At 42.3% G+C, this 17577-nt stretch overlaps 1 protein-coding gene across 3 annotated transcripts in view; it reads left to right on the top strand.

The window, feature by feature from the left end:
• dlgap2a (discs, large (Drosophila) homolog-associated protein 2a) overlaps positions 1–17577 on the top strand; it is a 362290-nt gene that overhangs the window by 343377 nt on the left and 1336 nt on the right. For all 3 annotated transcript variants that reach the window (XM_034195339.1, XM_034195340.1, XM_034195341.1), the window contains exons 7-11: positions 3521–3906; positions 13393–13481; positions 15739–16178; positions 16264–16355; positions 16785–16937. In XM_034195339.1, coding sequence (XP_034051230.1) covers positions 3521–3906; positions 13393–13481; positions 15739–16178; positions 16264–16355; positions 16785–16937 — 1160 coding nt within the window. The remainder of the gene's footprint in view (positions 1–3520; positions 3907–13392; positions 13482–15738; positions 16179–16263; positions 16356–16784; positions 16938–17577) is intronic.

Here is a 17577-nt window from a genome sequence, read left to right on the forward strand (position 1 = left end):
TTAGAAAGATAAGAGAGGTCTGTAATTTTCATCATAGGTACACTTCAACTGTGAGAGACAAAATGAGGAAAAAATCCAGGAAATCACGTTGTAAGATTTTTAAAGAATTTATTTGTAAATTATGGTGGAAAATAAGTATTTGGCCAATAACAAAAGTTCAACTGAGTACTTTGTAACATAATCTTTGTTGGCAATGACAGAGGTCAAATGTTTCCTGTAAGTCTCCACCAGGTTTGCACACACTGTAGCTGGTATTTTGGTCCATTCCTCCATGCAGATCTCCTCTAGAGCAGTGATGTTTTGTGGCCGTCGCTGGGCAACACGGACTTTCAACTCCCTCAACAAATTTTCTATGGGGTTGAGGTCTGGAGACTGGCTTGGCCACTCCAGGACCTTGAAATGCTTTTTACGGAGCCACTCCTTCGTTGCCTGAGCGGTGTGTTTCATGCTGGAAGACCCAGCCACGTTGCATCTTCAATGCTCTCACTGATGGAAGGAGGTTTTGGCTTAAAATATCACGATACATGGCCCCGTTCATTCTTCCCTTAACACCAATCAGTCATCCTGTCCCCTTTGCAGAAAAACAGCCCTAAAGCATGATGTTTCCCCCCCCATGCTTCACAGTAGATATGGTGTTCTTGGGATGCAACTCAGCATTCTTCTTCCTCCAAACACGACAAGTTGAGTTTTTACCAAAAAGTTCTATTTTGGTTTCATCTGACCACATGATATTCTCCCAATCCTCTTCTGGATCATCCATATGCTCTCTGGCAAACTTCAGACAGGCCTGGACATGTACTGTCTTAAGCAGGGGGACACGCCTGGTACTGCAGGATTTGAGTCCCTCTCTGCGTAGTGTGTAGCCTTTGTTACTTTGGTCCCAGCTCTCTGCAGGTCATTCATCAGGTCCCTCCGTGTAGTTCTGGGATTTTTACTCACTGTTCTCATGATCATTTTTACCCCACGGGATGAGATCTTGCATGGAGCCCCAGATCGAGGGAGATTATCAATGGTCTTGTATGTCTTCCATTTTCTTACAATTGCTCCCACAGTTGATTTATTCACACCAACCTGCTTGACTATTGTAGATTCACTCTTCCCAGCCTGGTGCGGGTCTACAATGTTCTTCCTGGTGTCCTTTGACAGCTCTTTGGTCTTGGCCATGGTTGAGTTTGGATTCTGACTGTTTGAGCCTGTGGACAGGTGTCTTTTATACAGATAACAAGTTCCACCAGGTGCCATTAACACAGGTAACAGGTGGAGGACAGAAGAGCTTCTTAAAGAAGAAGTTACAGGTTTGTCAGAGCCAGAAATCTTGCTTGTTTGTTATTGACCAAATACTTATTTTAGAATAGAATAGAATGCTTTTTATTCTCATTATACACAAGGTACAAGGAAATTAAAATACAACTCCCGTAGTGCAAAGGTGTAAAAAGTAAATATAAAAAGACAAATAAGAATATATACATGTTTTTACAAAGGAGCCACCACAATTTACAAATAAATTCTTTAAAAAAAAACCTACAATGTGATTTCCTGGATTTTTTTATTTTTCTCATTTTGTCTCTCATAGTTGAAGTGTACCTATGATGAAAATTACAGACCTCTCTCATCTTTCTAAGTAGGAGAACTTGTACAATCAGGGACTGATACTTTTTTACCCCACTGTACAATGTTCAGGACATGAAGCTGCAGAAATAAATGGTTATTGTTCACTGTAGGCTAAATGCAGGTTGCAGACAAAAAATCCTGTGCATTTAGTACTTGTACATAGTAAAAAAAGAAGTGCAAATAACAGAAACCCTGTGCATTTACACATAGCACTTGTACAGAACAAAAACAAACAGAAAACCTGTGCATTTAGAACTTGTACACAATAAGCCTACATAAAAATAAAATACAAAAATATACATGGAATACTAGAAACAGTTTGACTGACCCTCCTTTAAAATACTACAGTACATTGGCCCATTGATGTACTGAAACATGTATTTACTTACAGTATACTGTGGTACAGTATATAGTATAGTCATACAGTAATTCCTGTCAACATTTACATACTATAATGTCAGAAAAGGTGACATGATCTGTTCTAAATCTTGGGATTCTGGTGGACACAGTGAATCTACTGATGTTTGGTTGGACATTTTGTCCGTCCTCCCCCAGGCCCCTAACATGGACAAAATCACGATCAATTCATCAGATGTTACTGTTGTGTGTCTTCGCTGACCTCCTCCACCTCCTCTCACACCATCTCCTCCTCTCAGATTTCTATCCGTTGTGGTGCCTCACAAACCAGTGCTCTCTGAACTGGATTATATCTGTTCCCTCACATCATTGGACACACGAGTGATCAGTTTTGAGTTGTTGTGTTGTGACACCAGCGCTTTAACTGTGTTTGACTTTTGCCACCTGTGCTCACCATTATGTAACACAGGTGCATCACAATGAAAATGTGTTGGCAAGTTGTGTCTAAACAGGTGAAACGTGTTGATGGTTTTGACAAAAGAGTGACTGACTCAATCAGTGGGTTCAAACAACTGAGCATTTGGTTCAAACAACAGGGTTTAGTGTTTTAGCAACTGAGAAAAACTGTAACAACAATCATTAAACAAAAAAATTCACCTTTCTGGAAAAAACTAAATAAATAAATCTAAGATTTTAAACCACAGTGTTTAAAATAGAGTGATGAGATGCACCGACACACTGGGAAACGCGACATTCGACGGTCAAACAGCACGTATGCTAATGTAAGCATCATGGAGGTCGACCTTCAGTTGAGACTGACAGCGCTAAAACACAGACACGGCTAATAAATACTGGCCGCCAAAGATCCCACTGCAAAAAAAAACAAAACAAAAAACCCAATAAAACCTGAATAAATTACATGAAAGATTGCGAAATACGGCAGAAATAAAGGTACTTTACAATAACTAGTTTTTAACACAAAATGAATGAATTTGTGAAAAATCAAAAATGACTACACCTTTTAACAATTGACAAGCTTTTTTTTATTGGTTCACAACTTGAACATCCATTTGTTTGCCATTTACACTGGCAGGGTTATTTATTTGAATTTCATAGATGTATAGACGGCGCCATTGTACAAACAGGCTAGCTGCCTACTCGCTGCCTTGACTGTACCAAAATAAGCTAATTATTCTATTTCTGTATTTTTACTCTCTAGGTCGATCTCTATGGTTGTCTGGTTTTGGCACAGTTTGTACTTTGATAGAATAGGACTTGATGAAAATGGATCATGTGACACAGCTAGCTTGTAAGATACTTGTTTTTTTGGTGATTATGAATTTATACAAATATGTCTATTAAAGTTAACCAAATTTACACTCATTCTGTGAAAGTATCAATTAATTATAGTAAGGTTCATACAAATTAACCGGTACTAGGTCAGAAATCACGCGGTAAGTGTCCCATTCTAGCTAGCTTACTGTAATGTCAACGCAGCATGTGTGCTAAAAATGTCATTTCTTAAATAATCATATCTTCCCACCTTTTCCAGCAATTACCTACACACCCAGCTACAAGAAGAACCCTCCTCCTGTCCCGCCACGCACAACCTCCAAACCCCTCATCTCCATCACAGCCCAGAGCAGCACGGAGTCCACGCAGGACGCCTACCACGAGGAGAGGCACCCTCACGGTGGCATGTGGACCCCTGATGGCCTCAGCTTAGGACTGAACCCAGGAAGGGCCCTGTATAACTCCACTGACAGCCTGGACAGTGCAAAAGCCGTGACTATAGCCATGGAGGCAGCTGGACTCATGTCCGGAAAAAGACATCCGTCCACAGACAGCCACTGCTCCGTCCTCACCTGTGACAAAGCCATCCTGGTGTCCAAAGCTGAGGAGTATTTGAAGACACCTCGATCCTCGATAGGGATACAGGTCAGTCTTGAATCTGAATGTGTACATCATAACTGTTTCATTGAGTCTGTTGACAAGTATCACTGAGCAGCAGCATACCTTTCTCAGAGTCCGTCCAGGCTCGCTCTGTTGGAGCTGGACTGTCACGTTGAGTCAGCTACTTTGTGGTTGATCCTCCTGCATGGATTTTGGGCACCTCTGGTGTGATTGGTGCGGAAACATCTAAGGGTGGGTAAAGCTTCGGTAGTCTGAAACAAAATAACTTTTTTCCAAAGCGCTTTACAATGATGCCTCACATTCACCCATTCACACTCGCACACCGATTTCAGTGTGCTGTAATGCAAGATACTCAACTGCAGACCAGGATGTTCTGGTCTGATGGGAACTGGTGGTCCCAAACCCACCTCTCTACCTTTTTAGACCATCACTTCCACACCTCCCCTGCTGGTCTGCAGGGCAGCCGATCTCCAGAAGCAGGACTGGTGGCCTTTGATCTGTGGTATCTGGGCTGAACTTCATCAGGCAGGTCAAGATGCTGTTCTTCTGGCATTCCAACTAATCTCACTTCCATTTGAGCAACAAATATCATCCCAAAAGACTGGAAGAAAGGACTACTTGTCCCTCTTTGGAAAAGAAATAGTACACTGCAGGATTGCAACAACTGCAGGGGTACTACACTGGTTTCCTTGCAGGGTAAGTTACTTGCGAGGATCATTCTCTATATGATTGCCAGCTATTTGCCAATCAGCTACTTGCTGTTTTACACCCAAGAACTCAGCCAGTCACCATATTGTAGCTCCGGGAGTATTCACTGAGTGCAGATGGTATTGCTTTTCACAAAGTATTAACAATAATTTGCTGGACATTATAGTGTGATATGGAAGCTGGATCCTCCAGAATATGGACCCAGGGTCTCGAACCAGTCACCTGCTCCAACAACTAGATGTCAGTGGTGCTAGACCATTCTGGAGAATTCTTCAGTATGTTTGTGTTAAAGGAGACCTTTCTGATTATCACACTGTGCTCATACAAGCTCGCCTCTGCCATCCTGTCATGTTTGTTCAGAACATCGTAATGATACAAATGATCAACATGATCACAGTCTAATTCGGTATCGAGCAGGAGCCTCATGTACAAAACGGTCTTACACACAAAAACCTGACACCCGTCCATCTCCACACCAATGTTCAGATGTATCAAAAGTGAAATGACCGTGGAAACGTGCGGTGTGTCATGCACAAATCCAGGCTGGTGTACGCACGTTTCTACAGCTGTTGTTCCACTGTGGACACGTAGAGGTGATGCTGGGAACCTTTAATAGTGTGAAAACATGAAGTCATCAGAGTGATGTGCACATCATAGACACACTGATGAACAACTAACACACCCACGTGTTTTCAGTTATATAGATGGATACAAAATCATTCGCAAAGTGATGCACTAAAATGGCACTAACAGTTCCTGCATTAGTGTCAGAGGACTTTGCAAAGGGTGCAATCTGATGTGAGCGTGTATTCAGGGAAAGCGAGGATTTACTTGCAAATGACACTAACTGGCTCATAAACTGATTCTGATTATCAAGGTCACTGTTGCTGGAGCTGCGTGCAGAACTGCGGCCATCCCAGAGCGCAATATGGCGAGGAGCCACGGGTTGTCTGTGTCCACACAGGTGCTGACCACACTGCACTTCCTGGAAACGGGCATTTCAGCGTGAGCTGGCTGATCAGTCAGCAGTGTGCCAGTCAACCTGGAGCCGAGCCACCAGCTGTGTGGAACGCATTCATCCGAAAGTCATCCAGATACATTCCAACATTACAGCGCATTTTGCATCGAGAGCCAGTTTCCTGAGTGTAATCAGAGCTATTAACTGCACACGTTCACATCTTATGTGATCAGGCTGGTGTTTGGCACGGTGCATGATGGCAGCTGCTCAATCTATCAATCAACTTTTTTAATCCCACAAGGGGCAATTAAGTAGCTGCTTGCTGTGCAAATAGTGTATTTGTTTAATTTAAACCAGCGCGGCCACATTTGGGCATGTGCGCATTCAAATATGTTTTTATTATTATTATTATTATTAATAATAATAATGTTTTGTTTTGTTTTTTTGCTTGATGGTGAGCTGCAGAGCTTCTTAACAGGCTTCCTGTGTTCAGTATTTGTCAATAAATGCGTGTGTAAATTATGAATGTCACACTGTCAGTGGAGGCGCGCCTCACCTTTTCAACGTCAGTGTGTGTGTGTGCGCTGTTCTGTGTGTCAGCCTCACACACACACACACACACGCTCCGTAGCTCCCACAAATATGTTTCCAGTTTCATGATTAATCCGGTTAACAGCGTACTGAATAAACTGTCCCTGTGTGTCTCCATGTAATTTCCAGTCATCTACAGTATCATTTATTTCCTGTGTTCATGTTGTCTGATGTGACGTCGTGAGGAATCCCTGCTCAAAGGTCCTATTTACACAAAAGTGCATATTTAAATGGGGCGTGGCCAGGGAGGAGTTTGGTTCCACATTCAGTTCCACGTTCAGTGGGATGGACAAACGGAACGTGCATGGATCCATGCCTACATACACTTTGATACATCTGAATATTTTTGTGCTTATGGCAGTTTCTGGGTTTTGGCGTATGCCATGTTTTAGAAGGAAATCCACCTTAGTCTTTGTATATGAGGCACCTGGTAGCTCTGTGGGATAGAAGTTGGACTACCAATACAGAGACCAGAGTTGGACTCCAAGCCTATGTTCAGGGTTCCTGTCTGTGTAGATGGACAAGATGCTTCATCTGCATCGTCTCAGCTCACCCATCTGTAACTGGGTACCATCCTTGGCCAGAGAACTGACCTGCAATGGGGTGGTGTCATAATATATCTGGTGCCTGTATAGGAGATACAGCATTTTACTTTTCCACATTTTGTTATGTTACAGCCTTAATCCAAAATGAAATAAAAAAATTTTTCTTCAAAATTCAACACACAATACCCCATAATAACAAAGTGAAAAAGTTTTTTTTTTTTTTGGTGAATTTATGAAAAATAAAAATAAAGAAATTACATACCATGCCAACTTTATTTATAAAGCACCTTAAAACAGCTAGTGCTGACACAAGGTGCTGTACACTACAAACATAATACAAATTCAAACACAAAATGATAAAAACACAAAATAAAACTAAAATGCAGTTTAAAAAAAAATTATCAAACTAGAAAGCCAAGGAAAAAAGATAAGTTTTTAAACGAACTTTAAAAATAACCAATGAGGGTGCCTCCCTAACGCCCAGAGACAAGCTGTTCCACAGTTTGGGATCAGTAACTGAAAAAGCTCTGTCATGTCCATAAGTATTCACAGCCTTTGCCATGAAGCTCAGATGCCTCCTGTTTTCACTGATCATCCTTGAGTTGTTTCTACAGATTAATTGGAGTCCACCTGGGGTAAATTCAGTTGATTGGACATGATTTGGAAAGACACGCACCTGTCTACATATAAGGTCCCACAGATGACAGTCAGAGCACAAACCAAGCATGAAGTCAAAGGAATTGTCTGTAGATCTCAGAGACAGGATTGTCTGGAAGCACAAATATGGGGAAGGGAACAGAAACATTTCTGCTGCTTTGAAGGTCCCAATGAGCACAGTGGCCTCCATCATCTGTAAATGGAAGAAGTTCAGATCCACCATGACTCTAACCAGAGCTGGCCGCCCATCTAAACTGAGCGATCAGGGGAGAAGAACCCTAGTCAGGGAGGTGACCAAGAACCTGATGGTCATTCTGTCAGAGCTCCAGCATTCCTCTATGGAGAGAAGAGAAACTTCCAGAAGGACAACCATCTCTGCAGCAATCCACCAATCAGACCTGTATGGTAGAGTGAACAGACAGAAGCCACTCCTTAGTAAAAGGCACATGGCAGCCCACTTGGAGTTTGACAAAAGTCACCTGAAGGACTCTCAGACCAGGAAAAACAAAATTTTCTGGTCTGATGAGACAAAGATTGAACTCTTTGGTGTCATGTTTGGAGGAAACCAGGCACCATCCCGACAGTGAAGCATGGTGGTGGCAGCATCATGCTGTGGGGATGTTTTTCAGCATCAGGAACTGGGAGACTAGTCAGGATTGAGAGAAAGATGAATGCAGCAATGTACAGAGACATCCTGGATGAAAACCTGCTCCAGAGCGCTCTTGACGTCAGACTGGGGTGACAGTTCATCTTTCAGCAGGACAATGACCCTAAACACACAGCCAAGATATCAAAGGAGTGACTTCAGGACAACTCTGTGAATGTCCTTGAGTGGCCCAGCCAGAGCCCAGACTTGAATCTGATTGAACATCTCTGGAGAGATCTGAAAATGTCTGTGCACCGACGCTCCCCATCCAACCTGATGGAGCTTAAGAAGTGCTGCAAAGAGGAATGGACCAAACTGCCCAAAGATAGGTGCACCAAGCTTGTGGCATCGTATTCAAGAAGACTTGAGGCTGGAATTGCTGCCAAAGGTGCATCAACAAAGTATTGAGCAAAGGCTGTGAATATTTATGGACATGTCATTTCTTAACTTTTTTCATGTTGTCATTATGGGGTGTTGTGATTAGAATTTTGAGGGGAAAAATGAATTTAGCCCATTTTGGAATCAGGCTGTAACATAACAAAATGTGTAAAAGGTGACGCACTGAATACTGAATTGTGAATACCTTCCAGATGTTCTTTTTCTTCTTCTACAGAAATACTTCAGTCATACCTGAGTGTTGTGTATAATGCTAAAAATGTTCACACACATTTAATTCTGTAACACCATTCAGTTGTTCTGCAGCTAAAAATAGCCATGAGGTGAGTCATTCTCTCGCATGGCTTCAGTTAAGATTCAAACTCCACTACAGTGGACTTTAATGAATGATGGTCCTTTTCATGGTTCATTCATTCCCTCTCCGCTTACTGTACCCGACTCTCCAAATTCATTCACACTCTCCCTCCCTGGTTTCCTCTCTAACACCTCCCACCCAACATGATCTATTATTTATTACCTCTAATTCTATCGGTACCGATCTTTGGCTTCAGTCTAAAGATTGCAGGGGTGTTACAGAATATGTGTGACTTGTAGCCACCCGTAGTAATTTCTCAAACCTGCATATAAAAGTGTCAGTATTATTTCAGCAATTTCTGCTTGTTAAGATTTCCTTGCTTCATCTGGCAACCAGTGGGGCAGCCCGGCTCAATTTGGTTTCCATTCCATGCTTGACTAAATCAATTCAGGAAAGTTATCTGGATGTAAAAACCTTCACCAAAACCACCAGTGAAGGAAAGAAGATCCAAATTTAGCTGCTTCTATTATGTCTGACCTTTGTGTGACAGAAGCAATGAGATTCTCTTTGATCCAATTTCAATTGGGGAGCGTTTTGGTTACACGTTGTAGAATCCTGATGGCGATGAGGCCTCAGCACCACACCTGTCTCCAACCTCATGTGGTTTTGATCCAGATGTCTTCTATCTTCTAGCTCATTTCATGAAAAATGGTTCTGGGGGACACAGAGTCCAAAAATGGCTCCATTTGTCAATGCAAAGAAAATATGAGAATCCAGACCAAATCCAGATCCAGTGGTCTGGGATGAAGACTGAGCTGCTCCTCTTTGCGATTTGCAAATATTGATTTATTTCACACTTTAGCCTATCAAGTTTGTTGACCACCTGGAATCGTAATTAAACTGAAGTAGCCTGATTCTGTATTGATTTTTTTTTTTTTTTTTTTTTTTTTTGGTTTGCTCTGTTAATCTTTGACCTCAAGGAGGTGATGCTGTCATGGAGATGATCTTCCAGCTACCTCATCAACTGTGTTAATGCTGCAACACATTTGTCTCCAAAAGTACTGATTGACTTAACTTTCATGAACTATTTAAATTGGAGCCATAACAACGTTCCATGAGGACAAAATCAAAGCATTCAGCGTTAAAGGAAGTCCGAGTTTGGGAAACGTGATCAGGACCACTGTGCAGGATCAAAGAGCAGCCATCCAAGATGAATGGTCAGAGTCAAAGTTCGGTATTTAGGAACACAGGGCAGCAGTCAGGATGAAAGATCAGGATCAAACATCAGGATCTAAAATATGAGATCAGGATCAAATTTCAGAATCAAAGATACAGTAAATGATCAAGATCAACGATAGGTGATGGGGAGTAATGAACAGTATCAAAGAACAGCCATCAAAGAAATATTCAGGATCAAAGTTCAGCAATCAGGAAGGTAGGTCAGCAGTTGGAAAGAAAGGTCAGAATCAAACATCAGGATTAAATGTCAGAATCAAAGATAAATAATAAAGATCAAATGTCAGGGTGAAACATCAGGATCAAATGTTAATATTACAGATAACTGATCAAAGATAAGTGATCAGGACTAATCTGCAGGATCAAAGATCAGACATCAAAGATAAACACTCTGGATTAAAGTTCAGTAATCAAGAGTAAAGGTCAGTAATTGGGGCTAAAGGTCAGTTGTCAAAGATCAGCAGTCACAGATGAGTGGTCAGGATCAAAGGTCAGTCATCAAAGATCAGCGATCAGATTTAAACTCTGGGATCAAAGAGGAGTAATCAGCAACAAAAGTCAACAATCAGGACCTAAAATCTTACAAAAACAATCAAACATCTTAGTGTTTTTATTTTTATGGATTTAAAAAGGTAATTTTATCATAATGTACAAAAACGTCTGTCATTATTATTATTATTATTATTATTATTATTATTATATTGGTGTTGTTGTTGTTTATTGATTTGTCATACAATTATTTAAAACATAAGAATGCTTTTCAGGAATTGGATATGATCCAAAACATCTTACAGCCTTCAGATTCTTTCCTCGTCCTTCCATCACAGATGTGATTGTGTTTTTTTTAACCACAATCCGCTGCTCCGCTGCTCAGCACAAAGTAATAAAGGTCACCGCCGCAAACGGTTCCACACTCACCTGCTCCCTGAGAACAGCTTCTCCCAAAGAGCAGAACACAAAGTGCTTCCAAAAACATCACTGCTGGCTGCAAACTGCACATTCAAGCAAACGGCAGCATGTTTCCCGTTCACTCGCTCACCTGATCTAAAGAGCTGAGGGTTCAGATGCAGGTTTTTTTTTAATGAAACATCATCAAGTTTGGATTTTTTTTTTTCTGTGTTTAAATGTCATAAATGGTCAAGCACTGATGTCATCACACTTTACAAAAATAAGTGAAGGTCCTAACAAGCAGTAAAAGTTTGTGACACAAAATTAGACGTTTTTCAGTTCTGAGTCGTGATAATTTGACTTTAATTGTGATTTTACAGAGAAGCAGCGATGTAGGAAAACAAAGGAAGCTTCAAACATCAAATCCAGAGAACAAAAAGCCGGACAGAAAATCCACACGCATGTTTCAGCTGAGCACAGTCTAAGACATGATCCATAAAACAAATGCTGGACGAGGAGCAGAATCCAAACCGCCATCTCAAACATCACTAACTCTACATCCCCTCTTAATTTAAAAACAAAGAATTTTCATTTTTATTGTTATTGACTGAGATCCAGTGAGCTAGAGCTAATACCAACATTACCACAGGTCTTATCAAACACTGGTTACATTATGACAGAGTTACTACAGACAACTACGAGACGCCGTAGTTTTCTGTGGTAACAGCACAGGAAATAATTTGCTTAACTGAAAGATAAAATAGAATTTGAACATTTTGTCAAATGACATTAAAAACAGGAAGCTGTAGCTCCGGTGTTGCCTAAAAAAATCTACTATAGAACATGGTTTCCAATGTCTGGATCCTGACCTGTGCAACTGTTTCTGCACGTGTCTGCCTGTTTTCTGTCTCTCTCAGCTGATGGATGAAAAACACGCAAAATATTTTGGAAAGAAAAGTCTTCTTTTAGTGACTCTATGGCTTATCTTTAAAATCACACTTATTATTCCTGTTTATCTGACATAAAGCTGGGTGTCTCTACACTTAAATAGTCTGTCTCTTGCTGTCTGTCTTTCCCTGTCATTTAAGATATAACAGTAAATGGTTTGTCTTTATTAAAACGTGAAAGCTTTGTTGTCACGGTGCGCCTGCTGCGTTCACCGTCAGCGCCGTCGTCCTCCTACTGAATATGAAGGACAACAGAGGACTGATACAAACCCTGCCCACTCTGGCTTTTGTGTAGTAAGACCCTTTGGCTGTTCTCTTGTTTTCACTTGGGGTCGCCCAGCAAATGATAACACAGAAAAAAAGGTGTGACTTATATTCCAGAGGCATTTTTTAAGAAGTGTGACTTATACTGTGGAAAATACAGTGTGTGTGTGTGTGTGTGTGTGTGTGTGTGTGTGTGTGTGTGTGTGTGTGTGTGTGTGTGTGTGTGTGTGTGTGTGTGTGTGTGTGTCCACCAAAAAAAAACCCAACAACAAAATACTTCAGTTACCTTTAGCCTTTCAGTTTCCCACCATATGCAAATTCAAGGTGATTATGTCTGCACTTAAACTAGCAACTTTTAGCAGCATTTCAGAGAGCCAATACTGAGTTGTGTTGATATTTTTGTTTGTTTGTTTGTTTTGGCAACCTTGAAGGGAGAGAAAGAAAATGTCGGCAAATTTTCAGATGGTAAAAGGCTGCAGTTTGTGTGTCCTAAAATATTGCTGTTGTCTGTCAAAGTCTCAGTGCTCAGATAATTACTGGTACAGGAAAGAAAAAAAATGGGGGGGGTACTAAGGAAGAGTGATGTGACAAAGATGCCAAAGAAAGCAAAGCACTGTGACAACAGACCAGCAGGAAAATGAAGAGAAAGCACAGGAATAAAAAAGAAACAAGAAAAACTGACAAATAGGAAAAGCGCGGCGGCGCTCGTGGACAGGCTTTGTTAAAGCAGGTAAAACACACGGATACACTGAGTCATCCAGACACCGATCCCAGCCCCATGGATCAGGATCCAGAGCAGGATCATCGTCAGCCATCATCTGTCCCTCCCATAATATATATTTAAAACATCGAATCAGTGTATTATCTCCACAAACACGTCACACTGATCAGACAGTTTAACACTGTGAGAGAGAGTGTAAATGTAAACTAACACACAGCAACTTTAATCTGAGCCTGAGAGAGCTGATCAGACGCTTTAACACTGTGAGACAAGAGTGTAAATGTAAACTAACACACAGTAACTTTAATCTGAGCCTCAGAGAGCCGAAAAATGGGAGCAAAAACTAAAGTGTTCTATTTTTGTTCAGTGTATTTAACCGTAAATGGCACTGATTTTAAACAGTACGACCCCTTTAAGTTTACCATGTAACATACAATAGAGCACCACTTTTCTTCCTTTTCTATTAATGAACTTTGTCACAAACACGTTTGGTCTTGTTGCGTTTGCAGCTGCTATAAATCATTGTTTGCCTTCTAATGGGTTTTGTACACTTCAGGTTGTTGTGTCCAGTCTCAAACCAATAAAGCCGGAGCCGCGGGGGAATCGCTGGCTCTCGTAATGAGGAGTTCTGTTGCTCTGTGTTGTTTCTTTGCATTAGGTGGAAGCAGCCACTGACTCTGAGTCTGAAAGCAAAGGCTTGCCGGAGTACCACTCTGTCGGGATCCAAGTGGAGGACGACAAGAAAGGGTGAGATCCCGGTTCTGGGATGTTTGATCAGTTTGTGGCTTTGCTCTCCACTGTCATGATTAAGTGCTTCACTCAGGAGGAAATGTGCTTCAGCTTCACTGCACAGCCAAAACCACGCACGTCACAACCATCTTTATTCACATCGAGCTGAGGGCGGACGTTTACATACACCTGGACTAAGACCTCCCAAATTCAGTTTGGCCCAAATCAACAAGTTTCATTTACTGTGACATTTCTTTTAGAATATCTGTTTGATCTCCAGTTAATTAAAGAGTTAAAGAGTTAATTAAGGCAGCCGGAGCTGTGTTTCGTGGCTGCTTGGTTCAGGCATTTTTTGAGGATGACCTGCCCTGGCATCTCCATAATGGCCCGGTCACATGGCACACGGCGATTCCTGAGGGAAGGGGAAAAAGTAAAAAGTCACAAATCGATGAGAAAAGGTGGATGAATGAGCTTTCACTTTTCAATTTAATCTTCAATTTATTTTCATTTATAAAGCGCCAAATCACAACAAAGTTGCCTCAAGGCTCTTCACACAAGTAAGGTCTAACATTATGAACCAACAACCTGATGTCCAACCAAACCTCAGGAGGAGTTGGACACCTGAGGTAGAAATATGACGTCATTGACCAGCATTACCACCATCAGCGTGACCTTAAAGGAATTCGACCAATGAGGGCTGATGTGTTTTTAGCCGAAGTGTATGTAAACATATGGTCTCAGCTGTCCTTTCAGATGTACGAAGGATCAGAGCCTTTATCAGATTAGAACGTTTATCCACCTCCAGGCAGATCACGCCTGAATCTCTCGAAGCCAGTGCTAGAAAATCTTTGCTTTGTTCGCTGTGTCAGCGATTTTTATGCCCCCCCACCACCACCACCAGGAAGCATTTCATGTCCACGCAATAGCAAAAGAATGACTTGTTTGATTGAAACAGTTTTGTTTTGGTAAGAGGATGTTTACTATTGAAAGTGTACATTGTACGTATTCCAATAAAGCCGCCATCGCGCCGTCCCCCAAGCTGGCAGCGGCACAACTCCTGTTGTGGCGGCTTCCACACACTCACATCGCCTCAATTCGGAAAACGGACTTTTTCAAGTTTAGAGCACATAAACAATGTCAAATGTATATGTGTTGTCTTAATTCTGATGTGTGCCATTAAACAAGTAATAATTGTGGATTAAATTGCTGTATGTGGAAATGTGAGTGTGGATGTAATTTTGTTGTTGTTGCACTTGTAATGACAATGACAATAAATCTCATCCATCTATCCATCTTGATTTTCATTTCTGCACAATAACTAAACAAGACACAATCAGAGATTTCTGTTGTCGACTAATCCGGATCCGGATCACCTCCATAATTCAGTAGAGTCTTTCATGGCCTAATATCTATCTGGGGTGAAAATTTAATCAAAATCTGTGCAGTAGTTTTGACGTAATCTTGCTAACAGACAGACAAATAAATGTCATTACATCCTTGGTGGACGTAATACCGTAATAACACGTTGTCTGATTGAAGCCATTTCTTGGTGGTGTGTTGGGGAGCCTTGAGGGCGTGTCCTTTTGAGAATGGGGGTCAGTACACCATGTACCAGTTGTAAAGCTCCAAACTTCATGATGAATCCAAACACTAAACTGACATATGAGCGAGCAGGGCGTCAGCCGCGGGTCACGTTCTTGTTGTTGCTGTGTAGCAGCATTCTACAAATGTTACTGCAGAGAAGCTGATGGAGTTTAGAGTGTATGACTTCAGTTGATAATGTCACGTCCTTCAGTCTTGTCCACAACTGGTCTTTACCTGCAGGACTTAAATTGTGCTGCTGCTGACTTGCTTTGACTTTGAACAACAACTGTCTGATGGTAGCTGTAAAATGTCATCACTGGTGGGAAAATAAAGTATGACGACAGCAGCACTGTTCCAGTTTGAGCTTGTTATCGATTTACTGGTGTGGCGTTGGAACAGGCAGGTGGCTGTTTACAGTCTTCAGTGATGGATGGATGAACTGTCCAATGGCGGAGCTTTATATCTTTATTTACACAATTTCTTCTACAATAATAATGACAAATGGACCACAGTGATGATAAAATTGTCACACTTCTCTGCCAGGATCCTCATATGATATCCAGCTGCTCAAAGGTCGTGTCCTGTCATATCGTTCACCTGAGTCATCAGGCGGCTCGGGCCGTTTAAAGCGTAACATTTTAATGAGGGTAACTTATTGCCATTATTTATTGATGCCATTTTTGCCCCTCAGACAGGGCAGGTTCAAACGCTCCAACAGCGTGACAGCAGCAGTACAGGCTGACCTGGAGTTGGAGGGCTTCCCGACCATGGAGGACAAGAGTCTGCAGTTTGGAGGGGGCTTCCAGCGTCACTCAGAGCCCAGCACGCCGACTCAGTACGGGGCCGTGCGGACAGTACGAACCCAGGGCCTCTTTAGCTACCGTGAGGATTATCGTACCCCCACAGAACCTCCAAGCCCCAGGGAGACCACCAGCGAGACCACATGGCAGCTGGAGCCCCCTTCCCCACGGGAGAGCACGGCCTCATCAGGCGAGTCGGGCCGGGTGTCCCCCTCGCTGCGGAGGGACGGGAGCTGGTTCATGCAGTTGCTCCACACAGAGACGAAGAGGATGGAGAGCTGGTGTAAGGAGATGGAGGCAGAAGCTGAAGAGAACGACCTTTCCGAGGACAGTGAGTGTGGACGTCTGAACACACGCCCTGCTGAATGTTTAAGCTCTGAATAAATTCAGAAAGATGTTGTTTTGCTTTATTTCAGTTCTTGGCAAAATTCGAAGTGCTGTTGGAAGTGCTCAGCTGCTCATGTCTCAGAAATTCCAGCAGTTCTACTGGCTGTGTCAACAAAACCTGGTAAGAAACCACATTAATGAGAGGTGTAGTGGCTAAGAGCAAAACGTCACAAGCTCAAGTCGCAGCTGAGACTGGCACCTAATGCCACCTCCCTGCTCACCCGGCAAGAAAACCGCCAAACACCTGCCTGGTTTGCATGTCTAAATACTTTTGGATCCTAAACTAAAACTGCTCAAAAGGTAACTTGTTGTTTGTCACAGAATACGTCTGACTAACAGAATTCAACAAGAACAATCCCAAATCCACATTTGGCAAAAGTTCTCTCTTTAAAAAAATCAGTCCTGACACCATGATCTGTGGAGATGTTCTGTATGTTCTAAATGTTCTTCAGTAAATCTGCGAGAAGACAAACAGTAAAAACAGAACTTCCTTGGCACGTTCATCTTGTTCCTCATGTCATCCTCTCTCCTTTGGCCTTGGCCTTGGTAGGACCCCAGTGCCATGCCTCGATCCACCTCTCAGGACTTGGCTGGGTTCTGGGACTTACTGCAGCTGTCCATTGATGACGTCACCATGAAGTTTGACCAACTTCAGCAGATCAAGAACAACCACTGGAGGCCCATTGAGAGTCCAGAGAAGAAGGTGAGCTTCAAGATATGACTGTACGAGTCCAACAGTGTTGGTGTTCAGATTGTTTGATCACGTCAAGGCTGTTTCTGCTGCACACAATCATCCACAGCTGGTGGACATCTCCAGCCCACTCAGTGATACATCTACACAAGCTGATGGACTGAACTGTCTTCTGACCATCCATTACATATACCAGCTTAAAATACCAGCTTAGCCTGTTAGGGGGTTTTGGTGTCTGTTCCAGCTCCCCCCACCCCCGAGACCTCTGTGATCTTCTGTACATTAGGCGTGACACTGCCATCCAGTGGACAATTAGTTGCCACACAGCTGCCTGGTGTAGCCAAACCTGATGTTGTATTAAGTCGCTTGTGTTCCGAGGCCAAGTGGACAATCACATTTCTCCTGGTTGCAGCACATGGAGATGAACTGGTTGTCCACTTGGGTGGATGCTATCCAGGACCCAAGGTTGCTCCCACACCTGACCTAACTTAGAGTTGGTTGAACAACAGAACACACCTGAGTAGAGTCATTATATGTGGGTAAAGCATGGAGGTGTTCAAAACAGGTCATTGGTTCTTCACGAGCAGAAGAAGAACCACTGGTTCAGACCCAGTTTGACACGTTCTGGGTCAATAAAGATATAACTTGTGAC

The sequence above is a fragment of the Thalassophryne amazonica genome, chromosome 19 (genome assembly GCF_902500255.1).
Source record: "Thalassophryne amazonica chromosome 19, fThaAma1.1, whole genome shotgun sequence".
Classification (NCBI taxonomy): Eukaryota; Metazoa; Chordata; class Actinopteri; order Batrachoidiformes; family Batrachoididae; genus Thalassophryne; species Thalassophryne amazonica.